Raw genomic sequence first — 27,836 nt, 5'->3', positions numbered from 1 at the left:
GGCCTATAAAGAATAACTGGCTTTTTTACAATGAACACATCGTTAATGAGCCAAACTTCCTTGTATGCAATCCAAGCCACAAGACCCTTTAGGGGGCCAATTTTCACTCTTCAGTGAATATGGTAAAACCTAAGTTCAGTCAAGTAAAACAGCAGTAGCCTTAACCCACCTCTCACCTTGCTCCCTGGAAAGTGAACAAAATCCTAGAGAAAGATTATCTAAATGCCCCAGACAATAAAGTGGGTTTTAGAACAGGGAACAGAGCTATGATTGCTACTAAGTCATCTTAAAACACCCAGGATCTGCACTATCTCTGAACTAGGCCTTCTCATCTGAAAATTGGGGGAAATTATGTCATGGCCATGAAGATGAAGTGAAAGATTTTAAGTAAATCTAGCAGCATAGACCATATAAAAAACTAATTTTCTTCATTTGGCCAAAGTAAATTGTTATTATCTTGGGCATGTGGGAAGGAATTGAGAACAAAATAGGAAATCAAACGATTGCTGATCTAAAAATAGATTCATCCAGTGAATACAACAAGTTTTCATCAATATTAGGATGATTATGCCAAAGAATGATTTTTAAATTTGCAAATTACTATCAGTGGATTTTAAGAATCAGAATCATACAATAATTTTATTCTTTAACAATTGAATACTATTCTGTTGTATGAATGAGCCACACTTTCATTAGCCACTCATCCACTAATGGGCATCTGGCTAGCTATTTCCATTTCGAGCTATTATGAACAAAGGGGTTATGAACATGGATGAACAGTGTTTTTAATAGAAGAATGTGTAGTCCTTTGGGTATACGCCCAAGAGTGGTAAATCTATTCCCAGCTTCCTGAGGAACCACTACCCTGCTTTCCACAATTCTGTACAAGTTTACACTTCCACCAGCAGCAGATGAGTGTTCATTTACCCCCCACCATTGCTACCATGAGCTGTCACTTGTTTTATTGACCTTAGCCATTCTGACTGTTGTAATAGGAAAGTTCACAGTAGTGTTAATTCCCATTTCCCTGATGACTAAAGACGTTAAACATTGCTCTAAGTGTTTCACAGCCATTTGTGTTTCATTTTTGAGAACTTTCTATTCCTAAAATGCATTTTAAAATTGAGTTGTCTTGTTTTATACGCCTTTTTATATTCTTTACATATTTTAGAGACTAACCCCCTATCTATGTGCAATTGGTAAAGATCTTTGTCCATTCTGTAGGCCACTGCTTTGTATGAATGATGTTGTCCTTTGCCTTACAGAAGATTTTCAGTTTCATGGGGCCCCACTAAGCTGCTGGTGTTCTGTTCAAAAGGCCGTTTCTTGTGCCAATAAGTTTAAGCTAATCCACCCTCCACTTTCTATTCTATCAGATTTAGAGTACATGGTTTTGTGCTGAGGTTCTTGATCCATCTGAAGTTGAGCTTTATGAGGGGTGATGAATAGAGATCTCCTTACAATCTTCTAGGTGCAACTATCCAGTTAGACCTGCACCATCTGTTGAGGATGATGTCTTTTCCCCATTGTGCATTTTTGTTTTGTCAAAAGACAGGTGTCTATAGGTGTGTGGACTTAATGTCTGGGTCTTCAAATAAATTCTACTGGCTCACATATTCCTTTTTATGTCAATATTACATTATTTTTATTATTCTAGTCTGCAATACAACTTGAAATCATGCATGGTGATACATCTTGTAGTTCTTTTATTTTCAGGAGTTCTTTTATTTTGGCTATTTTGAATTTTTCTTTTCCACATGAAGCTGAAAAGCGTCCTTTCAATTTCAGAATTGCATTGGAATTTTGGTGGGGATTGCACTGAATCAGTAGATTGCTTTGGGATGGTTATTTTCACTATATTAATCCTACTGATATATGAACATAGATCTTTCCATATTCTGATGTCCTCTTCAATTTTTCTTTATTACATATTTTTGAAGCTTTTCTGAAAGGTGTTGTTTCCATGATTTCTTTCTCAGTCTATTTGTCACATGTATATAGGAAGGCTACATGTTGAACCATTTGCTGAGTCAATCTGTCCCTGAACTTTCTTTGGTTGAGAGAATTTTAACTAATACTTTTATTTCATAATGGAGTATTGGTCTGTTTAAAATCCTTAACTGACCTGGATTTAACTGTGGGAGGTAGAATATATCAAGAAATGTATCCATTTCTTTTAATTTTCTAGTTTGGTGGAGTACAAAAGTTTAAAGTATGTCCTTTTGATTTTCTGTATTTTCTTGGAGTCTATTATGATGCCCCTTTTCATCGCTAATATAATTAATGCAGAAATCTCTCCATCTTTTAGTTAATTTGGCTAAGGGTTTATCAATCTTACTGACCTCAAAAAAGAACAACTCTTTTGTTTCAGTTTTTATGTAACGCTGTGAGTCTCCTCTGAGAACTGCCTATCCTGTGTCCCCTAGACTTGAAAATGTTGTTTTCATTTTCATTTAATCTAAAACATTAATTTCTTAACTTTTATCTTGAACCATTTTTCATTCAGTAGTGAGTTGTTCAATATCTGTGCATTTGTATACTTTCTGTAATTTTTATTGTTGATACCCAGCATTAATCCATGTTAGTCAGATAGAGTGCAGGGGATTATATTAATTTTCTTATATCTGTTGAGACTTATTTTATGTCCCAGTATGTGATAAATTCTGAAAAAGGTTACAGGAGCTACTGAGATGTTATATTCTTTTGTGTTTGGGGGAAATGTTCTGTAAATATCTGCTAGGTCCATTTGATTTAGGACATTATTCAACTCCACAATTTTCTGCTTAGTTTTTGTCTGGATAATCCAGCTATGGGTAAGAACGGAGTACTAAAGTCATTTACTATCACTGTGTGAGTGTCAAAATCTAATTTTAGCAGTAGCAGTGATTCTTAAATAAACTTATGTGCCCTTGTGTGTGGAGCATAAATGTTCAGGATTACAATATCTTTCTGGTGAATTTTCCTACCATAAGCATGTAGTATCCTTTCCTATCTCTTCTGATTAGCTTTGGTTTGAAGTCTATTTTTTTCAGACACAAAAATGCATTTCTTGGGTGCATTTTTCCATCCTTTTACTCTGAGGTGCTATCTATCCTTGACAGTACAGTATCTTTCATGAATGCAATGGTTGACCTCTTCAGACTGAAATCTTCTTTGTAATATGTTCTGTAGAGCTAGGTTTGTAGACAGATAGTCCTGACATTTGGTTTTATCATAAAATGTTTTTCTATCTCCATGTATTGTGACTGACAGTTTTTCAGGGTATAGTAGTCTGGTTTGGCACCTGTAAACTCTGCATTTGAAGAACATCTGTCCAGGACGTATTGGCTTTCAGAGTCTCCACTGAGAAGTCAGGTGCTATTCTAATGAGTCTGTCTTTATATGTTACTTGGTCTTTCCCTTCAATATTCTTTATTTTGTATGTTTAGTAGGTTTACTATGATGTGTCATGAGTCTTTTCTGGTTTTATCTATTTAGTGTTTGTTCTCTGTGCTTCTTATACCCACACAAGCACCTCCTCCTTTAGGTCATGAACATTTTCTTCTATGACTTTGTTGAAAATGTTTTCTGTGCCTGTGACCTGGGATTCTTCTCCTTCCTCTATCCCTACTACATGTATAGTTGGTCTTTTCTGAGTGTCCCAGGTTTCTTAGGAGTTTTGTACCTGGATTTTTTTTTATTTTAAGATTTAACATTTTCTTTGACTGAAGTATCTATTTCTTCTATATGGTCTTCAACACCTGAGATTCTCTCTTGCGTATCGTGAATTCTATTGATGAGGCTTGTCTCTGAGGTTTGTGTTTCAGTTCCTAAATCTTTCAATCCAAGTTTAATTCCACTTTGATTTTCTTTATTTATTCTTTTTCTGTTAATATCTATTTTCAGGTTGTAAATTGATTTCATTACTTCATCCAACTGTTCATGTTTTCATAGACATCATTAAAGAATTTATTCTTATTCTCTGAAAAGTCCTTGAACATATTCATAATTACTGTTTCAAAGTCCTTGCCTTGTACTTAAGATATATTACATTTTGTAGGACCTACTGTAATAGTCACTGGGTTCTGGTAGAGTACACTGTCCTGGCTGATAATGTGTGTTTTGCTCTGGTGTCCATGCATCTGGGGTTGGGATGATTGAGGTGATTCTAGGTGTGGGCATCTGGCCTTGTCTTGTTAGATGGGTGTTCTGTCCCTTGGTTTTTGTTGCTCACTCTGGATTTTAGGAAAGTGTGGTGCCTGTGGGCTTCTTGGTATAGAACACTTCAGCAGGTCAGTGGGTGGCAAAGAAGAAAAGCAATAGGCTAGGAGAAATGGTTGGGAGGGGCTATGGAAAGAGTTGAGGGGATCCTGTTGACACCAAGAGGCAGGATCCCCAGGCAGTCAGATATGTGGTGGGAGAAAGGGTTCCTGAAAGTAGGTTACACTAAGACCAAGAACAACCCTGAGAGACAGGAATGAAAGGACTAAGGGTACTATGGGGACGTAGCAAGAGCTTGAGTCTCCAGGGAATGGAGGAGGAACACCTGTGTGCAGGTAATTACAGGATAGAGGGTGAGAATGGGAAGACCATGCTGGAGGACAGGAAGGAGAGTGAGTACTGCCTGCTTGTGCAGCTGAGTGTGCTCACTGGGGCTCCTGGTACAACATGTTTCTAAGTATTAGCAGGTGGCACAGAGGAATGGGGGTGGACCTGAAGAGAAGAATGAAAGCAGCCACAAGAAGCAAAGCTGGGATCACATCAAGCTTTCCTGTCAGAGCTAAAAGACGTAGGAGGGAGGGAGGACTGGGAGAATACAAGTGATGGGATAACAGTTGAGTTGTAATCTGAATAAATTTTTAAAAGATTTAAACATTAGGGATAGAAAAAATGTCTCCGCAAATGAAAATACAATACTTGCCCCCAAGCCTGATGAGACCTGAGTTTAATCTGTGATCTATGCATTAGACAGAAAGAATAGTCTCCCGCAAGGGGTCCTCTGACCTCCATCCTATGCCACTGTGTGCACGGCACACACACAGATGCGCACATACACACACACACACTCACACACATGCACGCACATACATGTGCACAAAAATCATTAATTTACAAAGGTTTAAGGAGATACCAATATTCTGATTTTAAAATTATGTAATACACACATATCAAATAATTTCACTATACTCCATTAAATACATAATTAAGAATATTTTAAAAGAGGGCGTTAAAATATTAATTAGTATATTTTGTAAGGCTTTATCTAAAATTACATAACTAGAACACTAACCTGGGAACTTGTCAAGCTCTAGTTATCCATCATATTTCCTTATTCAAACTAACATATCTTTACTTGATTTTCATGTCCATTGTAAGTATACCATAGTTTTGAATATATTTTAGACAATAAGAGTACTTTGTTTTTACTTTTACATACTATAAAACTGGAAGAATGTGATTTTGTCAGAGGGGATGGGAAATACCAAAACATGGCCTTCTGAATCAAGTGCGTAAGCAGCATATGAGAGCACAGCAGCACGCACAGGCCCCACATAGGTCTATCCTAAGTCCTCTTCTTTTCCTCCTGTTAGGTTGTTGTGTGCAACTTCAATATGCAAATTTTTGCTTCGTGTTATTATATTTTATTTTGTTATGTTGTTATTTTGTTATCTCTCAAAACCATGATCTTTTCTAATGAGACAGAAAGAGCAGATCCAGAAGGGAGGGGAGGTGACAAGGAAATGGGAGGAGTAGAAGGAGGGGAAACTATAGTCAAGATATAGTGTATGAGAATAGAATCTATTTTCAATAAAAGGATTTTAAAAAAGAATGTGACTGATGAACATTAAGCTTATTAAAATTTGCATTAAAATTCAATTATGGTAGCTAAAAATTGAAATAAAAACAGAAGTCTACACAATGGATATCTTTGTATACAGTTTGTGCCACTATGAATGAATTGAGCTATTTCTATACCCTTACATTTGAATGGAAATCAGCCTTTAACTTATTAGTTGTCTATACTCCTAGAAGTAACCCTGGACCCAGACCTCTGCTTGTAACCTCAATAAACTCACTAGTTCACCAAGTTGTAGGCTGGTGGGACTGTTCCTTTACTGCATCATTGGCTCTGCCTAGGGTAATACACCATCACCATCATCACCATCATCACCATCATCACCATCATCATCATCATCATCATCATCATCATCATCTCTCCAAAAAAAAGTCAAATAACAAAGGGCCAAGATGTAGGGAGAGCTGGACACTATGAAGAGACATTTTGTAGTCTAGATCTTTTAAGCAGAAGGGGTAAGAGAAATTAAGATACTCTGGAGACAATAAGCCATGGCCAAGCTTGAGTACCGCATGATTTTGGTGGTACACAGGCTATAGCACCACACCAAGCCCTCAGTGGAAAATGCTGCTCAAAGAGTTCAGTTCACAGGGTTAAAGCATTTTCTTTTTAATCACAGTTGTAAGGAGGGCTTGTGAGGGGCCCTGTTTATACTTAGGAATGAGAATAAAGGGGTAGAAACTCACAATTGATCACTTAGGCTATAAGGAAGCATAATTATTTGCTTTGACAAGATGTCTTTTGGGAAATCTATATTGTCTCCATGGGTAATTTGAGCTTTATCACTGGTAGCTGAGGTTTTTGCCTTTATCAACCAAAAAGGCAGACCATACCTCAGGATGAAGCCAGGATGAAGGGCCTTGTCTCTTCTCTGAGCTTTTCTTACCAGGTCACTATAATTTCCCTATCTATCATGCCTCAGACTGGAATCAGGTTGATTCAGGCCAGGAATCAAGGTCAACAGTAGACTGAGGAACCAACGGAAGCAATGAAAAGTGGCTACAGAGCAGCAGTGGGGCTGTGTCCAGTGGAAAAGAGGACTGCAGGTGATGACATATTTATCACAGACTGAGTTCAAGATTAGGAACTTGAGGATGCTTATTTGTGGTACCAAGATCTACACACTCCATATAAAAGACACAGAAGAGACGAGGCTACAAGGAAAGGCTTAGCAAATGTGCATCACAGGCAGACTTTGGCTCCTAAAAAGCAGGCCAGGAGGCTATTCTGAAAAGAACAGCCTCACTTTTGCTATCAGACCATTGTGCCTCCAGGAAACTGGAACTGCTCAGAAATCAAGCTGGGAAAAGGCCAGAGTCCTGTGCCGGCCTTGGGGACTTTGTCTCCTAGAAAGATAGTCACGCAGTGCTGGTGACTCGTCGGAGGATCTAGCAGAAAAGACTGGAGCCAGATGGTGACAGGCTTGACCAGAATTGCTTAGGCATGTACACCTCTAGCCACCTACTTACACTTACTGACACCTTAAGTCATGACCCAGAACGTGGGGACATGGGGAGTCACTAGATCTCTGTCTCTCCTGCCAATGTGGCCACATTAAATAACTCTTTTCTTCCTTTTCACAGTTAATTTGGCTCTTTTCCTTTGAGGGCGGGTGGCCAAGCCTGACTTTTTAGTACACACAGAACACAAGCTCTGCTCTAGTAACTGCTAACAGCAGCAAAAGCTTTGCTGGGGCCGCTAGTACTGCAGAATCTCAGGTTTTACCCAAGACCTGCTGAATCATAATCTACATTTTAAGAAGTCCCAGTCTTCTTCAGTAGTGTTCTATGTTACAGAAAAATGAGAGAAGAGAGGGGAAGGAAGAATGAATGTTAGCAGTCAATACAGCAGCTTCGTTTTCTCAGGAAAATCCAGCCATGAACCAAGCAAACAGCTCACATATCAAGAGTGACATGTCATGATGAAAGTGTGCTCCACGAGCACTGCATCCCTGTGCTAACAGGTCTGCGTCTCTGTCCTTACCGAACCAGCTCTACACAATCTCAGTCAACCTGTCTGTCTTGTAAGCCTTAAAAGTACTCAACCAAGCCTCAAAACCCCTAGACAGTGTTCTTCTCTGACTCCCCTGACAGTCAAGCACTGAGGACCATACATTAAGGCAGAAAGGTCTTAGTTTTATAAAATAAATCCACCCGAGAGCTAGTGAAGAGCAGAACCAATTCCAGAGATGTATGTTTATTATTTTAGACACTAGTCTATCAATACACTCAGAACACCATGCTTATCAATATTAAACACTCTATGCAGAGTACAAACATAATTTAAATTTTTAATTTTAAAAAGCTGAAAGGGGCAAAGAATAATATAATAATAGCATTACTGTCAATGGCTTCAGGGACAAAGACAGAGCTACATGTGGCCATTGGTAGCCCAAAGAGCTCACTTCCTTGTCAGTGACCTTTACTCAGGCAAAGCTGATTGCTAGCTACAGAAAGGGATTTCAGGAGAAGCCAGCAGGAAGCAGAGTTGGAACCTACTGAAGATTTTTACATAGCTCTTAGGCACGTAAGTGAATAGGAAGAGGACGTGGATTTCTAAAAAGCAAGTTGCTCATACACACATCTAGAATTTTGGTGGCTCCCAAGTGACATCCCTGAAAGTTAAGAGCCCCGACCTCCTGCTTTCTTTTTTTTTTTTTTTTCTTTTTTTTTTTTTACATTGCTCATAAAATACATTTTAAAAGTAAACTTTAAAGATTTAAAAAGCTCCAAGGGTGCTGCCAAACACAATGGGTGAGAGAGCAATGTCAAGATTCATCATTCTGGGCAGAGGGAGGTACCACTGGCTGTAGGAATCTGAGACGTGTGTGGCAGTGGAAAGGTCACAAGCCATTCTGGCCCAAGTGCACACAGATGGCTTTCAGAACCTGAGATCACTGCTAAACCTTAAAGGTCATAAGCCACCCTAGCCCTGAGCAAGCACAGGGAGCTCTAGGTAGACAGTCTCTGTGGACAATTTTCCTCTCCGAGGTGTTGGGAGCTTCTTGGTTCTTTGACTCCATTCTTTTTCGTCCACGGCCTCTTAATTTTACACTGTTTCTATCTAGCCTCATTCTTACCAGTATCAGAATAAAAGAAAATACCATTACTTGAGCATTTATCATTAGTATTAAGAGCTTTGTAATTCTGATTTCATTTAACCCTCATAATCCTAATAAGTTGATACTATTATTTCCATTTTAAAGACTGTAAGTGGAGTTTTGGTAAATTTTTCAAAGTCTACAACTTAAACATTGGAACATGGTTTTATTTCTCTGTTTCCAGTAAAAGAAAAATGGAGATGAATGATGTCATCAATCATTTCAGTCTTCCGTACATGTCTTATTTCTTATTATAAAAATGACAGATTCACAATGTAAGAAACTTTTTTTCTGTCAAAGATAGGTAGGCTGCCGAGGGCCAACATTTCCTAAACTCCATCTTTGTAACTCTCAAGCACAGGCATGCTGTTCAAGCCTGCGCACTCCAACACTTCCCTGCCGGGCCCTTCCCCTCTGTGCTGCCAAAGCAAATCAGCAAACTGAGTCCAGCTGTGAGGTTGGGCTCCCATCAATGGAGTGAGACAGTCACCACCTGCATCAGGAAACAAACTGAGCACACTTTCCACCCCAGTGTGCTGGCGCCTACATTTGAATTGAAGGGCACCTCTTACACATACACACACACACACACACACACACACACACATACACACACACACACACACACACACCAAAAAAAAAAACAACAACAACTAACAAAAACCAGCTTGCTAGGTTACTTTTGCTTTATACCAGCATTTCTTTCAATACTAGAAATTTTCTTTTCAAACAAAGACAACATATAGCCTGCTCCCAAGGCCGCACAGCTCTTACCCCCGAAATAGTAGATTCTAAAACACTTGTGCTCTTCCCTACTCTCTGCTGTGTACTTCAGCCTGACAAGCAAAGCTGTTTCCGCTACCATTTTACCTGAGGGTCCTCCCGTTTACCAAGATCTTAGCTCATCTTATTTCCAACTCAGAAAATTTAAGATGCAATGTGCAAAATATAAAACAGCGCGGCTTTTCAGAAGTTAAATACAAAAGGATTCTAAGCTCCGTTTGGAAGAAGTCTACCATGACACAGCTCGCCAGTACATTACTCAGCACTGTGCTTGAGGCTTTCCAGAACTAGCTGTCATGTAGAAGCATATCCGGGATGAGGTAAGAGGAAGCTATCTAGATCCCAAGCTTTCCGGGGGCTAATTTCCCCCACCTCACTTAAGAGTGTCATTTGACTTCCGTCGCTATCAGATTCCTTATATTAAAATGTCATGTTCAAATTCCTTGTTATTTTACGGGATTTCTACACTGTGACAGACAAGGCCAATCAAACAGTTCTGGCCACTTTACAAAATAAAAACTGCTACTGGTGGCAAGTTTTGACAACAATGCTAATAACTAATTTAAGAGACTTCTTCCACTTCACCTTTTAGGGGAAAAAAATCAAAACATGTTTTAAGTGAAGGGTAAAAGTCATGAGACCCTATCGTTGGGAGGGCATTAGTGCATGACACATGTGTTCCTGTGAGTGGGTAGGGGGATTTCATGAATGCACATGCATATGGGCCAGCACATGTGTGGGAGGCCAGCAATGGATGATACTGGGGATGTCTTCCTCAATTGGTGTCTGTCTGGTTTTTTCAGATAGGCTCTCACTGAACAGGGACTTCATAGACTCAGTAGGATGGCTGGCCAGTGACCTCTGGGGCTCCAGTTTTCTCCGTCTTATCAGCACTGGGGTTAGAGAGGCACGCCACTGACCTCGGCTTTTATGTGGGCGCTGTGGATCCACACTTAGGTTCTTATGTCTATAAATCACACACAGGCATATCCCCTAACCCCTACATCATTCATTTATTTATTCATTTATTCACTTTACATCTTGATTGCAACACCTCTTCTCCTCCCAGTCTCTCCCTCACACCTCCCTCTCCCCATCCTCTCTTCCTTTCTCCTCAGAGAAGGGAGAGATCCCTCATGGGTACCAACCTCACACCCCTGGCACATTAAATCTCTGCAATCTAAGCATATCCTCTCCCATTAAGGCCAGACGAGGCAGCCCAGCGAGGGGAGCAGGATCCAAAAGGAGGCATAAGAGTCAGAGAGGGGCGCCACTCCAGTTGTTGGGAGACCTGCAGGAAGACCAAGCTGGGCATCTGCTATGTGTGTGCAAAGGGCCTAGGACCAGTCCATGCATGCTCTTTGGTTGGTGGTTGAGCCTCTGTGAGCCCCCATGGGCCAAGGTTAGTTGACTCAGTAGGTCTTCTTGTGGAGTCCTTGACCCCTCTGTCACCTTCAATGGTTCCCTCAATTCTTCCATAGGCCCTAAGCTTTGTCTAAGGTTTGGCTGTGGGTCTCTGCATCTGTGTCCATCATCTGCTGGGTAAAGCCTCTCAGAGGAATTATTGGTAGGCTTCTGTCTACAAGCATAGCAGAATATCATTAATAGTGTCAGGGATTGGTTTTCTCCCATGGGGTGGGTCCAACTAGGGCCAGTCTTTGGTTGGCCATTCCCTCGATCTTTGCTCTATTTCTGTCCCTGAACATCTTATAGGCAGGACAAGTTTTGGGTCAAAGGCTTTAGCTAAAAGAATCCTATACAATAAAAGAACTTCTGGTGGTTCACCATCCCTGATTTCAAGCTGTACTACAGAGTAATAATAATAAAAACTACATGGTATTGGCATAGAAACAGACAGGGGGATCACTGGAATCTAATCAAAGACCAGAAATCAATCCACTTCTTTGACAAAGAAACCAAAGCTAAGTGATTATTTATATGCTTTTGATTTATAAAGTACAATGCATCTATGCCCTAACTCTGAAGAGTTTCACAGCCTAGAAAACAAAACATGTAAGTCATTACATAACATCAGTGCAACGACAACCAATATAAAAGAATCATGTGAAAACTGTCATGGAAACAAGTAGAAATTGAAAGCCAGATGTGGTGGGAATGCAAACTAGTACAGCCACTTTGGAAATCTATCTGGTGCTATCTCAGAAAAATGGGAATAGGGCTTCCTCAAGACCCAGCTATTCCACTCCTAGGAATATACCCAGAAGATGCTCCAGCACACAACAAGAAAATTTGCTCAACCATGTTCATAGCAGCCTTATTCATAATAGCCAGAACATGGAAACAGCCTAAGTGTCCCTCAGTAGAAGAATGGATAAAGAAACTATGGTACATATACACTAAGGAATACTACTCAGCTATTAAAAACAAGGAATTCCCGAAATTTGTGGATAAATGGATTGAGCTAGAAATGATCATAATGAGTGAGTTAACCCAGAAGCAGAAAGAATCAAATGGTATATACTCACTTATATCCGCATACTAGCCCAAGGGGCATGTCCCACGAAAGCCTTCACTTACCAGGAAACTGGGACAGAGGGAAAGGCATCCTATTGAGACTCTAAATGAGAGACGCATGGGAGAATAGCAAAATAAAAGGATACAGAGGGTCCTAGAAACCTACAAGTAGAACAATATGATAGGCAGATTTGGGCCCAGGGGTCCCGCTCAAACTAAGGCACCAGCCAAGGACAATACAGGCGGTAAACTTTAAACCCCTTCCCAGATCTAGCCAATGGTCAGAATATTCTCCACAGTTGAGTGGAGAGTGTGATATGACTTTCTCACGTACTATGGTGCCTCACATTTGACCATGTCCCCTGGAGGGGGAGACCTGGTGGCACTCAGAGGAAGGACAGCAGGTAGCCAAGAAGAGACTTGATACCCTAAGAGAATATATAGGGGGAGGTGATCCCCTCAGGAACAGTCATAGGGGAGGGGAATAATGGGAAAATGGGGGGGGGGGAGGAATGGGAGGATACAAGGGATGGGATAAACATTGAGCTGTAACAAGAATAAATTAATAAAAAAAAAAAAAAAAAAAAGAAAGCCAGATGTAGAGAATGTGTTATCAAGAAATACGGGAGACAAATCACGGAGCAGAATAAAAGATTATGGTGTGTACCAAGCTTACAGAGGAAGACTATTTAATAGAGAAGGCCCCTCATGGTAAAGGTGTAGAAGCCATTCAAGATACTGGGAAAGCATCCAGCAGTCTAAGACCTGAAGATGCCAAGCAGCAGGTTGCAAGTTTACACTTTGTCCTATAGTTAACAGAGAGCCAGTGGGTTGAACGAGCCACATTTTATAAAGAGAAGCCTGTTGGTAGTAAAAGACAGTGAGTCCTAGGAATAAAGGCTTGAATTAAGGCAGTGACATCAGAGATGCAAAGAAAAGAAAAAAATTTTTAAAAATATTTAAAAGGAAAAGTTCTAAAAAAAAAAAAATGTAAAGTTCTAAAAATAAAAAAATATAAGTTGTAAATTAGATATGAATGGTGGGGTCAATGTTCATTAACATATTACATTAAAATAAGAACAAGATAGTTTGCTGATAAAATTCTAAGCCATAAATAGCTTTTTATTTCTTTAATATTCAACTATAATCAAAGCTGAAAGTCTATTAAAAATTAGAATCAAGTCGTAATTAATTGGGCCTCACTGTTTATTTTCAGAAAAATAAAATTATGTAACCAAAGAATAATATGTGAACAGTTATAGAAAACAGATTTAAAATTCCCATTAAAAAGTCCACAAAGCAAGTATTTAAACTAGGAAATTAAGTTCAAACTTTAAATAGCTCTATAATGTTTATGAAAGCTTGTTAATGATTAAGATGAAACATCCTTGTTATCAATGAACCACTTAAAAGCAATTTAACACAAATAAAAGGTAATAGCCTTAACAATTTAAATATCAAATGAAGGTCCGCATGCAGCAGCAATCAACTGGGGAGGTTGAGGCAGTCAGCCAGAGTTCCCCATGGAGCTTTTTCTCCATGGACGAGCTTCCATCTCCGTTTCCTATAACAGGCATTTTTATACTGTGAAATGAAATCAACTGTAACTTCTTGGAAATAGCTCACATTCTTGTTATTCTCAATGACAGTTTGTTGCTGTTGTTGTTGCTGTTGTTTTGGTTTTTCTAGACAGAGTTTCTCTGTGTAATAGCCCTGGCTATCCTGGAACTCTCTTTGTACACCAGGCTGGCCTCAAACTCACAAAGACTCACATGCCTCTGCCTCCCAGGTGCTGGGATTGAAGGTGTGCGCACCGCGCCCGGCTGACACGGTGTTTTTAGTCTTGAGCTGCTATTAAATTCTCCTCCTCTACTAAGCAGCCAGGGCCCGCCTGTCCCCGGAGGAGGAGTGCAGGAGGACACTCTAAGACAAGCGTGCTGGCATCTGAAATGGGAAGGAGAAGGCCACACCTGCAGAGCCAGCTTCTTAATGAACATAAATAGACCGTGACAATTTACCAATACATGCACACTCTTGGTTATTTAGAATCAATCGACAATGATATGACTGCCAGAAAAACTATTTCAAAATTTATATAAAGTTCCTCAATGATGCAACTGCTAGAAGACAGAAAGAAACACAGTAAGAATAGGAATATGTTTTCAATATCTACCTAGAAGATAAAATATTTATGATAAAGGTCACCTCCCTAGTACAGTCTCTACAGCCAGCTGGAGTGATGAATCTTGATATATAACCCAGGTAACAGTGTGTTTATCTCGACAACCAAGCTCCATGCTTTTGCAAAATTTGTTCCTGAGCTAAATCTTGAATTGTTAAAGGCCAAAAAGGATGACTACTGTATGAAGTTATTAATGATGTGGAAAAAAAGCTTTTACTGAATTAAAAACCAATGATGAGTATTTTTGAAAGACTAAAAATGGGACATATATCAAAATAAGGAGAGTTTCAATCACACCCTTGGAAAGATACCATAGTTTTTAGAAGTGGCAAGATTTAGCTGCCACAGCTATTCATCTGAAAATGCAGGTGGAGAAACACCTACCTTTCTGCAGTCCCCACCTGCACTCAGGCAGCCCGCCTTGAGGGCTGAGTCTGCTGATATTTGTACAAATAGGCATTCAGTCTCTAAAACCTGCCAAGCTGCCCACAAATTCTACTGTGGCCTTGAGATGTACCCAAGCCACACCTAAGGAGCAAATTAGCTTCTCAGGTCTCCAAGAAGCAATTAGGTGCCTCCCATCCCCTCTTCCCCAATACTTAAAGGACCAGATCAATTGGTCCTCAGTCTATCCTGAGAAGCTTGGCCATGAGGCAGGCCATTCAAAGAAACTTAATTCAACAGCACTTAAAACTGGTTGGGCCTCAACTAGGGTCTACCCTAGTCCCCACCTGTCCCTCAAACCATGAAAGGAACACGTTTGTCATTGCTACTGCAGCCTGGCCCCCCTATATCATCCTCAGACACTGATGGAAATTCTGTCTCCACCGCCACAACAGAGGAGCTTTGTTTACCTGGTCCTTCGCAGCAAAACTGACGAGAATCCTGCCACCAGACAGGAAGCACTAAGAGACTCCAATCAATCCCTTCACGGCAAAGAGATACATCCTAGCCAGCTAGGCAATCCCACAAAGCCCTGCAGAGCAGACACTAAGGCAGCCATCCAGAGGCACTGCCAACTTTGAGTACAGCTGACGAACCCACATATACACCGATTAGGATGTGAACCTTGTGTAACTGCTACCTAACACCCTACCTAAGGCATGTCAAAGAGAAAGCCTTATACTGAGGCAGGGGCGGGGGGAACCCTTCTGTAAAATGGCAAGGAGTCCCTAAGAGACCACTGCAAAACCCCCTGAAGGTGAAGCCAGAGTTGCCACGGAGACCCAGGGATGTTGAAGATACCAATAAGTCAGAAAGACAGAAAAACATTGGTAATGAGAAGGAAAGGGACTTGTCATTCTGAGGTCTCGTATTAGTCTCTCACCAGCAGCAAACAGGAACTGATCCAGCATAAGTAACAATTGTGTAAGCCTGTCATCTTTTTAACCAATAAATGTATGGCTTTCTAGTAATCTCACATGTAATAAGCCATTTGGATACCTTTAGTGGCTTCTTGATTTACTCTAACAGAATTTAATTCCATCTTTGGGGGCTAGTTGTTTCCCAACGTGAAACAAGCAGAGTCCCCTACTTGAGATGCTTCCTGATTTACGTTGGTCAGTTTCTCAGGTATTTTCTTAATTAACAATTGGTGTAGGAGGCCTAGCCACTGTCGGTGGGCAGCGACACCCTTGGGCAGGTGTCAGAGGCGAAGAAAACAGGCAAAGCAAGCCATGGGGAGCAAACCAGGAAGTACCCTTCCTCTGTGATGTCTGCTTCAGTTCCTGCCTCCAGATTCCTGCCCTGCTTGATTTCTCTCGGTGACAGACAAGAGGAAATAAACCTTTTGTGCCCCAAGGTGCTTTCAGTCTTTATGATAGGAATATAAGGCAAACTAAGATACCATCTAAGATATCCTTCAAGCCATCTTAAAAGCTCTCTCACCAGGAAAGAAGAGTATTTTTTTTCTCAGAAACTTTTTGACATGCAACTTGAGAACCACTAAAATGGCATATGTGGCTAAATGCCAAGGTAATTAATGTCAACTCTCTCTTGCACAGCCTGCTCCTACATTTTGGTATGTCTTACTTTCTGTGATTTTCTCATGGTGAAGCCCTACCCATACTTTGGCCTGACTTCCTCTCTGCAGCTCTCCCTTGAGGAGCCTGTACAGGCACTGAGTTGTGATTACTTGTGACTCCCCCTTGAGAAGCCAACTTTCTGCTTCTGCAACCACCCCCCTCCACCCCATCCCCGCCCCAACTCCTGGCTCTGCACCCCCCACTCCACACACTGCCCCCCCCACCCCGCAGTCCATGTCCGTGCTCTCAGGGGTATCTTCCTGGCTTTCTTTGCTCCTTACCTTCATGCTTGAAGTCTACATTAAACTGCATTTAATAGAATCTGCAACTATTGCTTTAAACTACTAAGGCCTGAAATTCTTTCCTTTATCAATGAAATGAATTTTAGTTTAGTCTAACTTGAATAAAGTCCCTAAAAAAAAAATTAGGAAACTCCTAAGGTTCTGAAGGTGACAGAATAGAACTATGTTTCTGTCCCCAAGCCAGGACCATGGGATGTCCCCTGAGAAAACATTCTGGAATGGAGAGGAGGCAGCACATGAGGGGCTGTTTGTGTTAGACACAAGGAACAGGAAGCATGGGACTACCAAATCCCTTGGAGCCCAGATGATTCCAACACAAACCGTACATGCTAGACATGCAACTGCAGAATGTGACGCTCCCCCTCCTTGGGGCATGCGTCAAGCAGGTTATTAATATAAACATGCAATAAAGAATTCTCTTGCAAAGACAATGTCCATGAAACGATGATAATGTAAAGCACACAATTTCAAACACAAATGCAGGTTTTAAATAAGTACCTTACAGAAGCAAATTAACTGAGATATTATTTTAAAAAATAAAAATTCCTTTATAACCTTGTAAATTTCTGTGAAACAAATCTCATCAAAATGCAAATATTCAAAGCAATAGTGAAGGAACTGGTGTGTGAAACGGAGAATACTGAAGCTTCGTGGTTTTCTACTTTGCTTCTTGATGCATTTGATTTAATAAAAGTTTCCGGTCTGCTACTTTCAAATACTTTGTGTAATGTGAAAGTATAATTCTACTTTCTTTAGAATTCCATTTCCCTTCAAGTAATGAGTAAATTTAGTCATTAAAGATTTTCACTCCTGCCGGGCATGGGGGTGCACGCCTTTCATCCCAGCACTCAGGAAGCAGAGACAGGCTGATCGCTGTGAGTTCCAGGCTAGTCTGGTCTACAAAGTGAATCCAGGACAGTCAAGGCTACATAGGGAAACCTTGTCTCAAAAAACTAAAAAAAAAAAAGCTTTTCACTCCTAAGTAGGAAGGCCAACATAAATAACAGAACCTGTTGCTTAAAAACTAAGACAAACAAACAAACCAAAAAAACCCAACCAATAAACTGACAAAAGACCAGTGGTCAGTGAGATGGTTCAGGGGACAAAGGCATACCCTGTGGAAGCTTGTCAGTCTGTGCTCAGTGCCAGAAACCTACATAAAGGTGAAATGAGAAAGCACATCACACACACACACACACACACACACACACACACACACACACACACCTGCATTCACATGCACACAGCCACACAAACAAACACAAACACACACACACACACACACACACACACACACACACACAGGCAGTGGGGGGGGCAGACAGAGACAGAGAGACATAAACACATAATTAAAAATAATAAAAATAAATCTATAAAAAATGCTAAGTGAAAAACGAAAACTGGACACAGGCAAGCATCCTTCCACTCCTATCAGATGCTACCCCTCTCTGAGCTGAGAGCATGCGCCAGCCAAACCTCCACGCATGGCCCAGGCTAGGGGAGACCTAGACAGGAAGGCTATTACTGCCTATGACCTCTGCCATCCCCAAAAACCTGCTCCAGCAGGACCACCACAAAAGAGAACTGGCTGAACAAGCATCAGCTAAGGTAGTCCCTATACTTATGACCGCCTTCCTGCGCCAGGAGCCTGCTCCAGTTGAGCCAGCAAATGTGGCTAGACCTAGTGAAGACCTGGGAAGGCAACCCTTTACCCTGACCTTTCATCTGCCCCACAGTTCCCTCCTACCCAACCACTACATAAGACATGGCCATGCATGGATGTTGTAAAGCAGTCCGTCTATTCCAACTGCCTCTTCTGCCTCTTCAGCTGATGCTACACAAGCAGCCCAGGCAGGACCAGTAAGGCTGCCCTTACCTCATCCCATCTGCTCTTCTCCAGCCTCCCATGTCTGGGCTTGATTCAGTGAGCTAGTTACAAACAGCAAAACCACAACCAACAATATTACTCCATATGCACATCTCATTGGAAAAACAAAAGCAACACACACACGCGCGCGCGCACACACGAACTAGACAGATTGATCCTCACAAAAGTACCAATATCATAACAATGGTCCCCAAAGAGGACAAGTACGATGAAATCAAACACATAGAATGTAAAGGAACAGTTACAAAAGTTCAAAGAATCTAAAGAGGACACTAACATCTGAACAAATCAAGAGAGAACAGGAGAAAAACTGAAGTCCAAGAAATACAAATAGGTAAATGAAGTAAGAAAGACAATGAAAGATATGAAAATTGAATTCGATAGATAGGAAGATTACTGAAGAAAACGCAAAGCAAAATTTCAATTCGTCAAGGAAGAAGGCCAGGGGAAAGCATCCCAGGCAGGTGAACCGAGACAGAAGCTCAAGGCCTACAAGATAAGGCAGCGGTGCTCAGTTGTTCATCCACAGGAAAATGACCCAATTTTTAAAAACCCATGAACGGAACATGCTTTGGTACACATGAAAAGACCAAATCTACAAATCTGGGCACAGAAGGGAAAAAAAATTGCAAGGAAAAGGCATAGAAAATATTTTCAATAAAATCCTAAGTTTCCTAACTCTTGAAAAATAGATTCTCTACAAACACAAGAGGCCCACAGAGCAAGAACAGATCGGAACAGAAAAAGAATCCTCAAGACATATCATAGCTAAGACACTAAAAACACAAAATGGAGAAAGGACCCCGAAGCCTGGGACATACAAGGTCCCATCCCATGAAAAGGCAAGCTGACTGCTTGTTAGACAGTTTTAAAGCCAAAGGGCTTGGAAAGGAATAGCGAGGCAAGTCTACCTTTTGTAAGTGACGTAGCAATAAAAATCTTTCCATGATAGACGTAAAGAAATTTATGAACACTAAGGCAGCTCTACAGAGGAAAATGGTATAGTGTATGAGAGAAAAGAAGGATAAACACACCCAAGAGGCCAAAGGGACAAATAAACAATATCAGGGCAAGTAATCAAAGGCAAACTAGGAAAAATAACCAAAATATCAACATGACAGAAACACATATCTTTCAAAAAACAACTGAATATTAATGGTCTCAATTCCTCCCTAAAAAGACACAGACTAACAGACTGGATAAAAAACAAGATCCTTTTTATGGATCTAAGAAACACATTTACCTCCAATGACAGGAACTAACTTGGAGTAAAATGACAGGAAAAAGGTATTTCAGGCAAATTGAATTCAGGATACAAAATAAGCCTTTACAAGTACAGGAAAAGTGACATAACATAATAAGATCACAATGAATTAAGCCAATAATCAAAAGCTATGGAAAATGCACAAAGTATACCAATATAGAGATATTAAGTTAACACACTACTGAATAATAAATTGGTCACTGAAAAAAAAATCAAGCAAGAAATTAAATTTTTTTTTCTTTTTTAAATGAAATAAACTTGAAAACAGGATATTTTAAAACTATGCAACACAATAAGTACTGTTCTTAATGGGAAGTTTATAACCTGAAACACCTAAATCAAAATCAAATAAATAACTGAATGATGCACTCTAAGGCCTCTGGGAATGGGGAAGGAATACGGGCAGACCAAACCCTTAAGCAGCAGATGAGAAGAAATAATTAAGATCCTGGCATAAATTCATGAAAGAATACACAGGATCAATACACAGAATACACAGAAGCTGAGTGTGGCGGTGCAAGCCTTTAATCCCAGCAGCTGAGAAGGAGAGGCAGACAGACCTCTGGGAAATCAAGGGCAGTATGGTCTACATAGTAAGTTGCAGGACAGCCAGAAAGACACAGTGAGACCCTGTTTCGGGTGGGGGAAAGACGAGGGGGGAGACAACACCACAGACAATGAAAGGAAAAGCTGATTCTTTCAAAAGATAACAAGACTGACAAACCCCTTGTTTAACAACACAAAAACAATCCAAATTAAGAAAATTGGAGACAAATAAAAAGACATCATAACAAATGCCAATAAAATTCAGAAAGCCCTAAGGAAATACTTTAAATTTTTTTATTCCTCCAAATCAAGAAACCTAAAAGAAATAAATTCCTGTCACATATGAATCACCAAAATTAAACCAAGATGAAACAAATAATTTACCAGATCTATAACCAATGAGTTTAAAGCAATAAGACATCTCCCAAGGGAGAGTAGGGGAAAACAGAACAGAATCTCATTTATTTACTGCAGAATTGACTTAGAATTCACTAATACTATTCAAACTATTTCACAAAACTGAAAATGTAAGAGGGCCTCCATATTCTTTTTATGAAGCCAGTATTACCCTGGCATCAAAACAAAAGATTACAAACCAGTCTCCCAGATGAACATAGATGCAAAAATGTCTCAATAAAATACTTGTAATCACGGCTGGTAAGATGGTTTGGCAGCTAAGTACACTGGTTGCTTTTCTAGGGAACCTGGGTTCAATTCTCATCATCTGCAGGATGGTTCATCACCATCCGTAATTCTTTTTGTTTGTTTGTTTTTAGTTGATGTGTTTAGGGAGTGGGTTTGTTTTCTGATTTTTGTGTTTTTGAGACAAGGTTTCTCTGTCTAATAGCCCTGACTGTCCTGGAACTCTCTTTGTAGACCGGGCTGGCCTGGAACTCACAGAGATCCACTTGCCTCTGCCTCCAGAGTGCTGGGATTAAAGGCGTGTGCCACCACACCCAGCTTCACCATCTACAATTCTATTTCCAGGGGGTCCAATACCCTCTCTGACCTCTGACACAGACAAGACTTTCAAGGGACTCAAACTCCTTTTCATGATAAATGATGTGAAAGGCTAGAGATGGAGAGCATATAGCCCAACAAAACTAAGCCTATATACAGTACAAACTTACAACAAACATCATAGTAAGTAGAGAAAAACTCAAAGCATCCCCAATGCAATGAGAGGCAAGACAAGAATGTCTACTATCTAATTTGAATTCAGTATAGTGATTGAAGTCTTATCTACAACAGTAAGCCAGGAGGAAGAAGAAAGGAGACAATTAAAGGTATAAGATGTTAGCTAAAGTATCACTCTTTGCCAACAATACAATCTTACACATGGGACTCCTAACTCCAACAAAACTATTTTAGAACTGATACTTTCAGCAAAGTGGCAGGTTAGAAAATGAGCACACAAAAATCAATAGCCTTCCTGTATATCAGTGACAAACATACTAAAAAAGAAATCAAACGATCTCATTCACAGTAGCCACCAAAAAGTAAAATGCATGGGAATGCACCTATCCAAGATAATGAAAAGAACTCTCCAGAGAAAACGTAAGACCCAGGAAAAATAAATATAGGAAGACACTAGAACATGGTGAGGTTTCCTATACTTGTGTCTTGGAAGTACCAATATTATAAAACTGGCCACCCTACCAAAAGCAACCTAGAGACTCAATGCAATCCCAATCAAGATTTCAAGGACAGTCTTCACTGTTGGCTATTCACGCAAATGCAAGCAAGCAACAGGTGGACTCCTTTTGTAAACTTTGTAAACCCTCAAGGCAGAAAAGAAGCCAGACCCTGCCTGATGAGCTCCAGCAGCCCCAACTTCCTTAATTCTTAATGGCCTTTTAAAAATCATTTTCTAAGGGCTGTAACTGTCATTCCCAGCCCTGAAGTAGAGGAGTGCCTAGATTCCACCAATCCCTGAACAGGAGAACCCACCAATCACTGAGCTCCCCCAAGCTCAGGACTTAAAAGCCCACCAATCCTCACCCTGGAAATCTCCATTCTGGACAGGTCTGCCTACTATTTAGTTCCCTGCTGTCTTTATCAGGAACAAAGCCAGCCACCCTTGATTCATCCCTGCAAACCTTGGATTTCATCCCTTACAATCAATCCCTTTTTTGAGATTTGCTTTCCGGTGTGACTCTCTCATCAGAAGAAGAACCAAAGAAGGGAAGAAGTAGAGCGTGGCTGAGGCTCTAGAGCTCCTCAGCTGAGTTGGAATGCGCTCCCCTTGTATCTGCAACACTGAAGAAGAGGAGTGGGGAAGAGAAGCTGCTAGACTGTAGCACTCTAGCTCAGACATAGATAGTCTCCTTCAGGGCTGCAACACCTCTGCTGAGGAGACTTCCTCTCAGAGCTGTGTGGTCCCTGGGCTCCTGTGTCTCAGGATACCCTCCCCTTGGGACACTGTCCCACCTCAGAGCTCTGTGGTCCCTGACCTCCTGAGTCACAGCATACCTTTCCATCTGAGAAGGAACACCAACATTCATGGACAGTGAATAGTCAATCTTAAAAATCTATTGGGGAGCACAAAAGACCAAGTAGAACCAAAGCAATACTCATATAGGAGGCATCATGATAATTGATTTCAAGTTATTCTACAGAGCCACAGTAATAAAGACAGAATGGTGTTGGCACAAATACAGACACGTAAGTCAGTGGAATAAAATAGAGAACCCAGATGGAAGGCCCCACAACTAAAACTACCTGGTTTTTCACTAAAAGATAAAAAATCTATATTAGACAAAAGACAGAATCTTCAGCAAATGATGGTTAGAAAACCTAGACATTGCCTTGTAGAAGAATGAAACTAGATCCCCATATCTCACCCTGTACGAAACTACATTCCAAAATCTATTAAAGACTTCAATATAAGACCTGATCCCGAAACGGCTAGATGACAAAGGACAAGTACACTTTAACATATACATAAAGGTTTTCAGAATAGCATAGGAAATTAAGACCAACAATGAAACTGTTAAGTTAACTAAAATATACTAAGAGCTTTAAAAACTAAACTTCCAAAAACAACCTAAGTAAAACATAGGTTACAGATCAAAACAAGAGTAAAGCTCTCAAAATAAGAATTAGAAATATCTGAGAAACCCTTTTTAAAAGACATCAACATCCTTGGAAATGCAATGAAAACTACCCTGATAATCTATTTCACCCCAGTTAGAACGGCCATTATCAAGATCACAAATGGAAAAAAAAAATATGCTTTCTCAATGTTAATAAAGGGGCCTGTTATAAATTGCTAGTGAGGGTGTAAACTAATGCAGCCACTTTGAAAATAAGGCTGAAGGGTTGTCAAGAAACTAAAAATAAACCTACCACCTGGGCATGTACCCCGAGCAATTTATACCATACTACAGAGACACTTGCACATTCCTGTACACTACAGCTCAATTTACAAAACCTGGAAAATGGACAATAATCATTTAAAAATCATTAGTACAGGTCCATTTGACAACTAAAGTTCCTAGGCACTAAGGAACAGCCTTTGGTCACATAGCTTGCAATTGTCAGGACAGGGCATTCACCCTATACTTTCCTTGTGTACTACAAGACACATTCAAAACACAGTGGAAACATAGGTCCAACACTAAGCGAAACGATGATCAAAGTTGGGTCCACCAAAGGGGAAATAAAACAAACCAGAAACAGCATATAGTGACATCAACCTTAAGAAACAATGATATAGAAAATTGTCATTTGACCCTTTTGGGGTCTGTACACTTACCAGCCCTTAACAAAGTGGGTGGAGAGAAGGCTGCAGCGGGCGAGTTGGCCATTTCAAACTGTTGATTCTTATCATAAGCGTCGCAGGCTAACCTACACCGATTTTAAAGCTGTTTAGTGAAGGTTAGAAGCAATAAGCATTAGATTAATTGAAAGCAGTGTGAGCGGATATTAGCGTGATGCAATGTGCAAAAACAAATTGGAGATCATCATATAACCTTAGTTTGTCTTGTATGACTTGAGAATTTGATTTCCTTTACTTGGTAAATGAAGTTTGCTTACATGAAGAGACAGAGACACAATATCCACTTACTAGGAAACATTCCATTAGTAGCTTCCTTTCTTATAGAGAAAAGTTGCTAGGCTACTATGTAACAATGCTAGGAACTCTAAGGAGGAGTCTATCCCAGAAACATTAATTCATGTTTCAAACAAGGCTGTTTATACATTCTAAAAGTTGTAAACAGAATCAAATTAATTCTTTGTAGTAAGCAATTAGTAAATAATATGGCTCAAGGATTATTGTCAGTATTTCCCAAAGTCAGAAAAATCAGAAACTGCAAACATAACTACTAATCTTAAAGAATTGCCCCAACTGCTATCAGGTTTTTTTTTTTCTTCTATCTAAATTCTACTCTTATGAAATAAACATACAGGCACATTTGAAATTGATACTTTCCATGTAAGGACTACACACAGGACTGAGTTTAAGGAAGGGCATTTGACAATAGTAAATTTAAACAAAAGTTATTTTCTTAAGAAAAGTAAGGGTTTTTTTTTTTTTTTAAAGCAAGGTTTTCAATGCTTACTGCTGTGAATGTGTTTAATTAAAACAACGACTTGGAGAGGAAATAGACTTACTAATATGTTTGGGGGGAGGGGCATTGGTCAAGTCCCTCAAAGAAAGCTATTCTCTTTGCCCAGAAAGAAAAACCTAATAATAAATTTTATACTCCCACAGCCATATTGTTAGTAACCAAGTCACTATTTCCATATAACACAAAAAAAAACATTAAGAAAAAGTAGGAAACAAATATTCCCCAATGACTGTTTCAGGTAACTGTGCTGACTGTGAAGTTACGTCAATTACTTTTTGAAATTTTTTCTCTTACATTTCAAGTGGTTGTTCCACTACAACCCCCAATAAACACAATTTTTAAAAGACTTAAAACAATGAAATTGGCACTACTTTAACAAATACAGGACATTCTCAATTCTTCAAAGTTTTACAGGGGAAAGGTTCTTGGTTGAAGGTCTGTCATCCTACCACCTCTCGTTGCTTAAGAACACACTTTTTGCTCAAGACTATATCCAGTTTCTATAGAGGCAGTTTCAATCCCGGCTCTCCGAGGAGTTATTAACCAGTCATCAGTGACTTTGCAATTTGAACAAGTCAGTTCAGGACACTTGCACTGTTGGCTTCTTCTGACCTCCATGGCTGGGAACCACAATTGAAAACTCCAGCTGCCAGGGTCACTTGGCTAGGGAAGAGGCCAAGTACATTGTGACCCCTAACGGTACACTAACTTACTCTGTGGTCCAGACCCTGTCTTCCTCGATTTTCTGACACAGAGAACTGGCGGGGGCTCAAAATGACTTAAGAATGTGAATGGGACATTTGAAAGATGACAAGAGTAGGTGTCAGGTCTTTAGGACCTCACTAAAAAACGAAGGTCTACTTTTTTAGAGCGAGAAAAGTGGTAGGCAGGCACCCTTCCCTCCCCCAAGAACTTGTCACTGCCTGATTTCCAGAGGTTAACTTTCTGCAAAAGTCAGCTTGCTGCTAACTTTGGAGAGGAAATAACTTGGGGGAGAAACAAAGAAGTTTTCTAAATGAGGGAGGTGCAGGGGGTGGGGAGTGAGGCCAAGAGGAACAAAACTAGGGCAGGCAGGCAGAGCCACCTAACTGCTCCTAAAGACAACTTTAGGGACACAAGTTGATCCCCATGACAGATCCCACCTGCCTCCCTCCAGGGGACTGGAGGAAGAGCACCACCCGCTGTACCCCGCAGGGGCAAGGTTGTTGTCACAGGCAGTCAAACCTGAGCGCTTGGACCTGGCTCTTCGCTCCAAGACCTTCCAGCTTACTTCGGCCATGAGCCCCTCCGCCCCCGCCATCACGCAATGCCCACCGCCCCGGCTGCCTGTCAACTCCGCCCTCTCGGCCCCGCCCCCTCGCGCGACACTGTCGGGAGGCACACCAGCCGGAAGTGAGCTCCCAGGCCGACGTCGCCTTAGCTCCTTGGCCTCCTAGTCGTCAGAGGGACAGCTCCGGGCGAGCGTGAGAGTGCTGCGAGGGGCTGCCCTTGAGCCCTCACCCTGAGCCTTTTTTCTGGGTCGGCCGGTCGCACGGTGCTTTGCGGCTGCCGTTAAGCGCGGCGGAGGCCGGCCGGGCCGAGGGCGCCATGGCGGCGGGCCTGCTGCCTAGCCCCTGGGCGTTCCTGGCGCCCCTATTCTTGGGGCTCCCGCTGCTAAACGTTGGGCCTGGCCAAGTGCGGGCTCTGCACAACGTCACCGCGGAGCTATTTGGGGCCGAGGCTTGGGGCACCCTGGCGGCCTTCGGGGACCTCAACTCCGACAAACAGACGGACCTCTTCGTACTTCGGGAAAGTCAGTGCTTGCCGGCCCTCCCTCCGTTTGCCCCTCCCGGTGTACCCACGCCCCCGTGTTCCTGTTCCCCTCCTTCTCGCATTTCCCAGCCTTGTTGCGCTCCTTTTATTTTCATCCTTGACAGCTTTCACCAGTTTATCAACCCCAGGTCGTGACCCAGTCACCCCGCGCGCGGTTTGACAATCTGTTCTTAGGAACACACCAAACTCCCTACACCCAAAAGTTTGTAGCCTTCACCTGGTGAATAGTCTCCTACCTACAAAAGTTCTAAAAAAAAAAAAAAAAAAACCTTGGTTTCTGGCCTCTGCATTTGCTTTCCCTTAAATGCCCACTGTTCGGAAAAGATGCAAATTGACAGTTTGTTCGTAGGGGAGATCTACTCAATCCATCTGCCCTTCATTTTACCTTTTTTTTTTTTTTTTTTTTTTTTTTCCGAGACAGGGTTTCTCTGTGTACCCTTGGCCATCCTGGACTCACTTTGTAGACCAGGCTGGCCTCGAACTCACAGCGATCCTCCTGCCTCTGCCTCCCGAGTGCTGGGATTAAAGGCGTGCACCATCACGCCCCGCTCGAGATCCATCTACCTTTAAAGGCACCAAACTCCGCGCGGCTCACACAAGCATCTGTTGTTAGCTACTGAGGAAAGCCTGTCGCCTTTGGCCGTGCATCCTCAAACTACAGACGTCTCTAGCATGAGCTGCCTGGGCTTTAGAGTACATCTCGCCCTCCCTCATTTGATTGCTGCTGTAGTCTTCGACATCATCTCTTTTTGACAATTTGCCATTCTTGAAAGTTCAATTAGCCAGGTTAAGCCTTACAAAAAGATCTGATGCCGACAGAGTGCATTCACCCTTAGGTGCTGGTTAAGGACCGACACCACGAATACAGTTAAAAGCTGACACGGAGCTGAGTGACAGGGTCCAGACAAGGCCCTTTGAGGACCCTTTGCACCACCCCAGAACCTCTTAGAGACCTTGATGCTTTTCCTCCATTTGAATGGTTACCTACATTGCAAGAATGCTGCAAGCCTGTAGCTAATCTATCCAAACTGGATGCATGGATGTCCTTCA

At 41.2% G+C, this 27,836-nt stretch overlaps 2 protein-coding genes across 3 annotated transcripts in view; one reads left to right on the top strand and one right to left on the bottom strand.

Moving 5' to 3' along the window:
- The window catches only part of Phkb (phosphorylase kinase regulatory subunit beta), a 201,128-nt gene extending 174,839 nt beyond the window's left edge, over positions 1-26,289 (bottom strand). For both annotated transcript variants that reach the window (XM_051169047.1, XM_051169048.1), the window contains exon 1: positions 26,199-26,289. In XM_051169047.1, the coding sequence (XP_051025004.1) occupies positions 26,199-26,274 (76 nt within the window). In that variant the 5' untranslated portion in view covers positions 26,275-26,289. The remainder of the gene's footprint in view (positions 1-26,198) is intronic.
- Positions 26,290-26,432: 143 nt separating this feature from the next.
- The window catches only part of Itfg1 (integrin alpha FG-GAP repeat containing 1), a 129,925-nt gene continuing 128,521 nt past the window's right edge, over positions 26,433-27,836 (top strand). The window contains exon 1 of the mRNA XM_051169049.1: positions 26,433-26,766. Within this exon, the coding sequence (XP_051025006.1) occupies positions 26,562-26,766 (205 nt within the window). The 5' untranslated portion in view covers positions 26,433-26,561. The remainder of the gene's footprint in view (positions 26,767-27,836) is intronic.

This window comes from Acomys russatus, chromosome 26 (genome assembly GCF_903995435.1).
Source record: "Acomys russatus chromosome 26, mAcoRus1.1, whole genome shotgun sequence".
NCBI classification, from domain to species: Eukaryota; Metazoa; Chordata; class Mammalia; order Rodentia; family Muridae; genus Acomys; species Acomys russatus.
The sequence above is the reverse complement of the archived record's forward strand: the minus strand, read 5'-3'. Positions and strand labels throughout refer to the sequence as shown.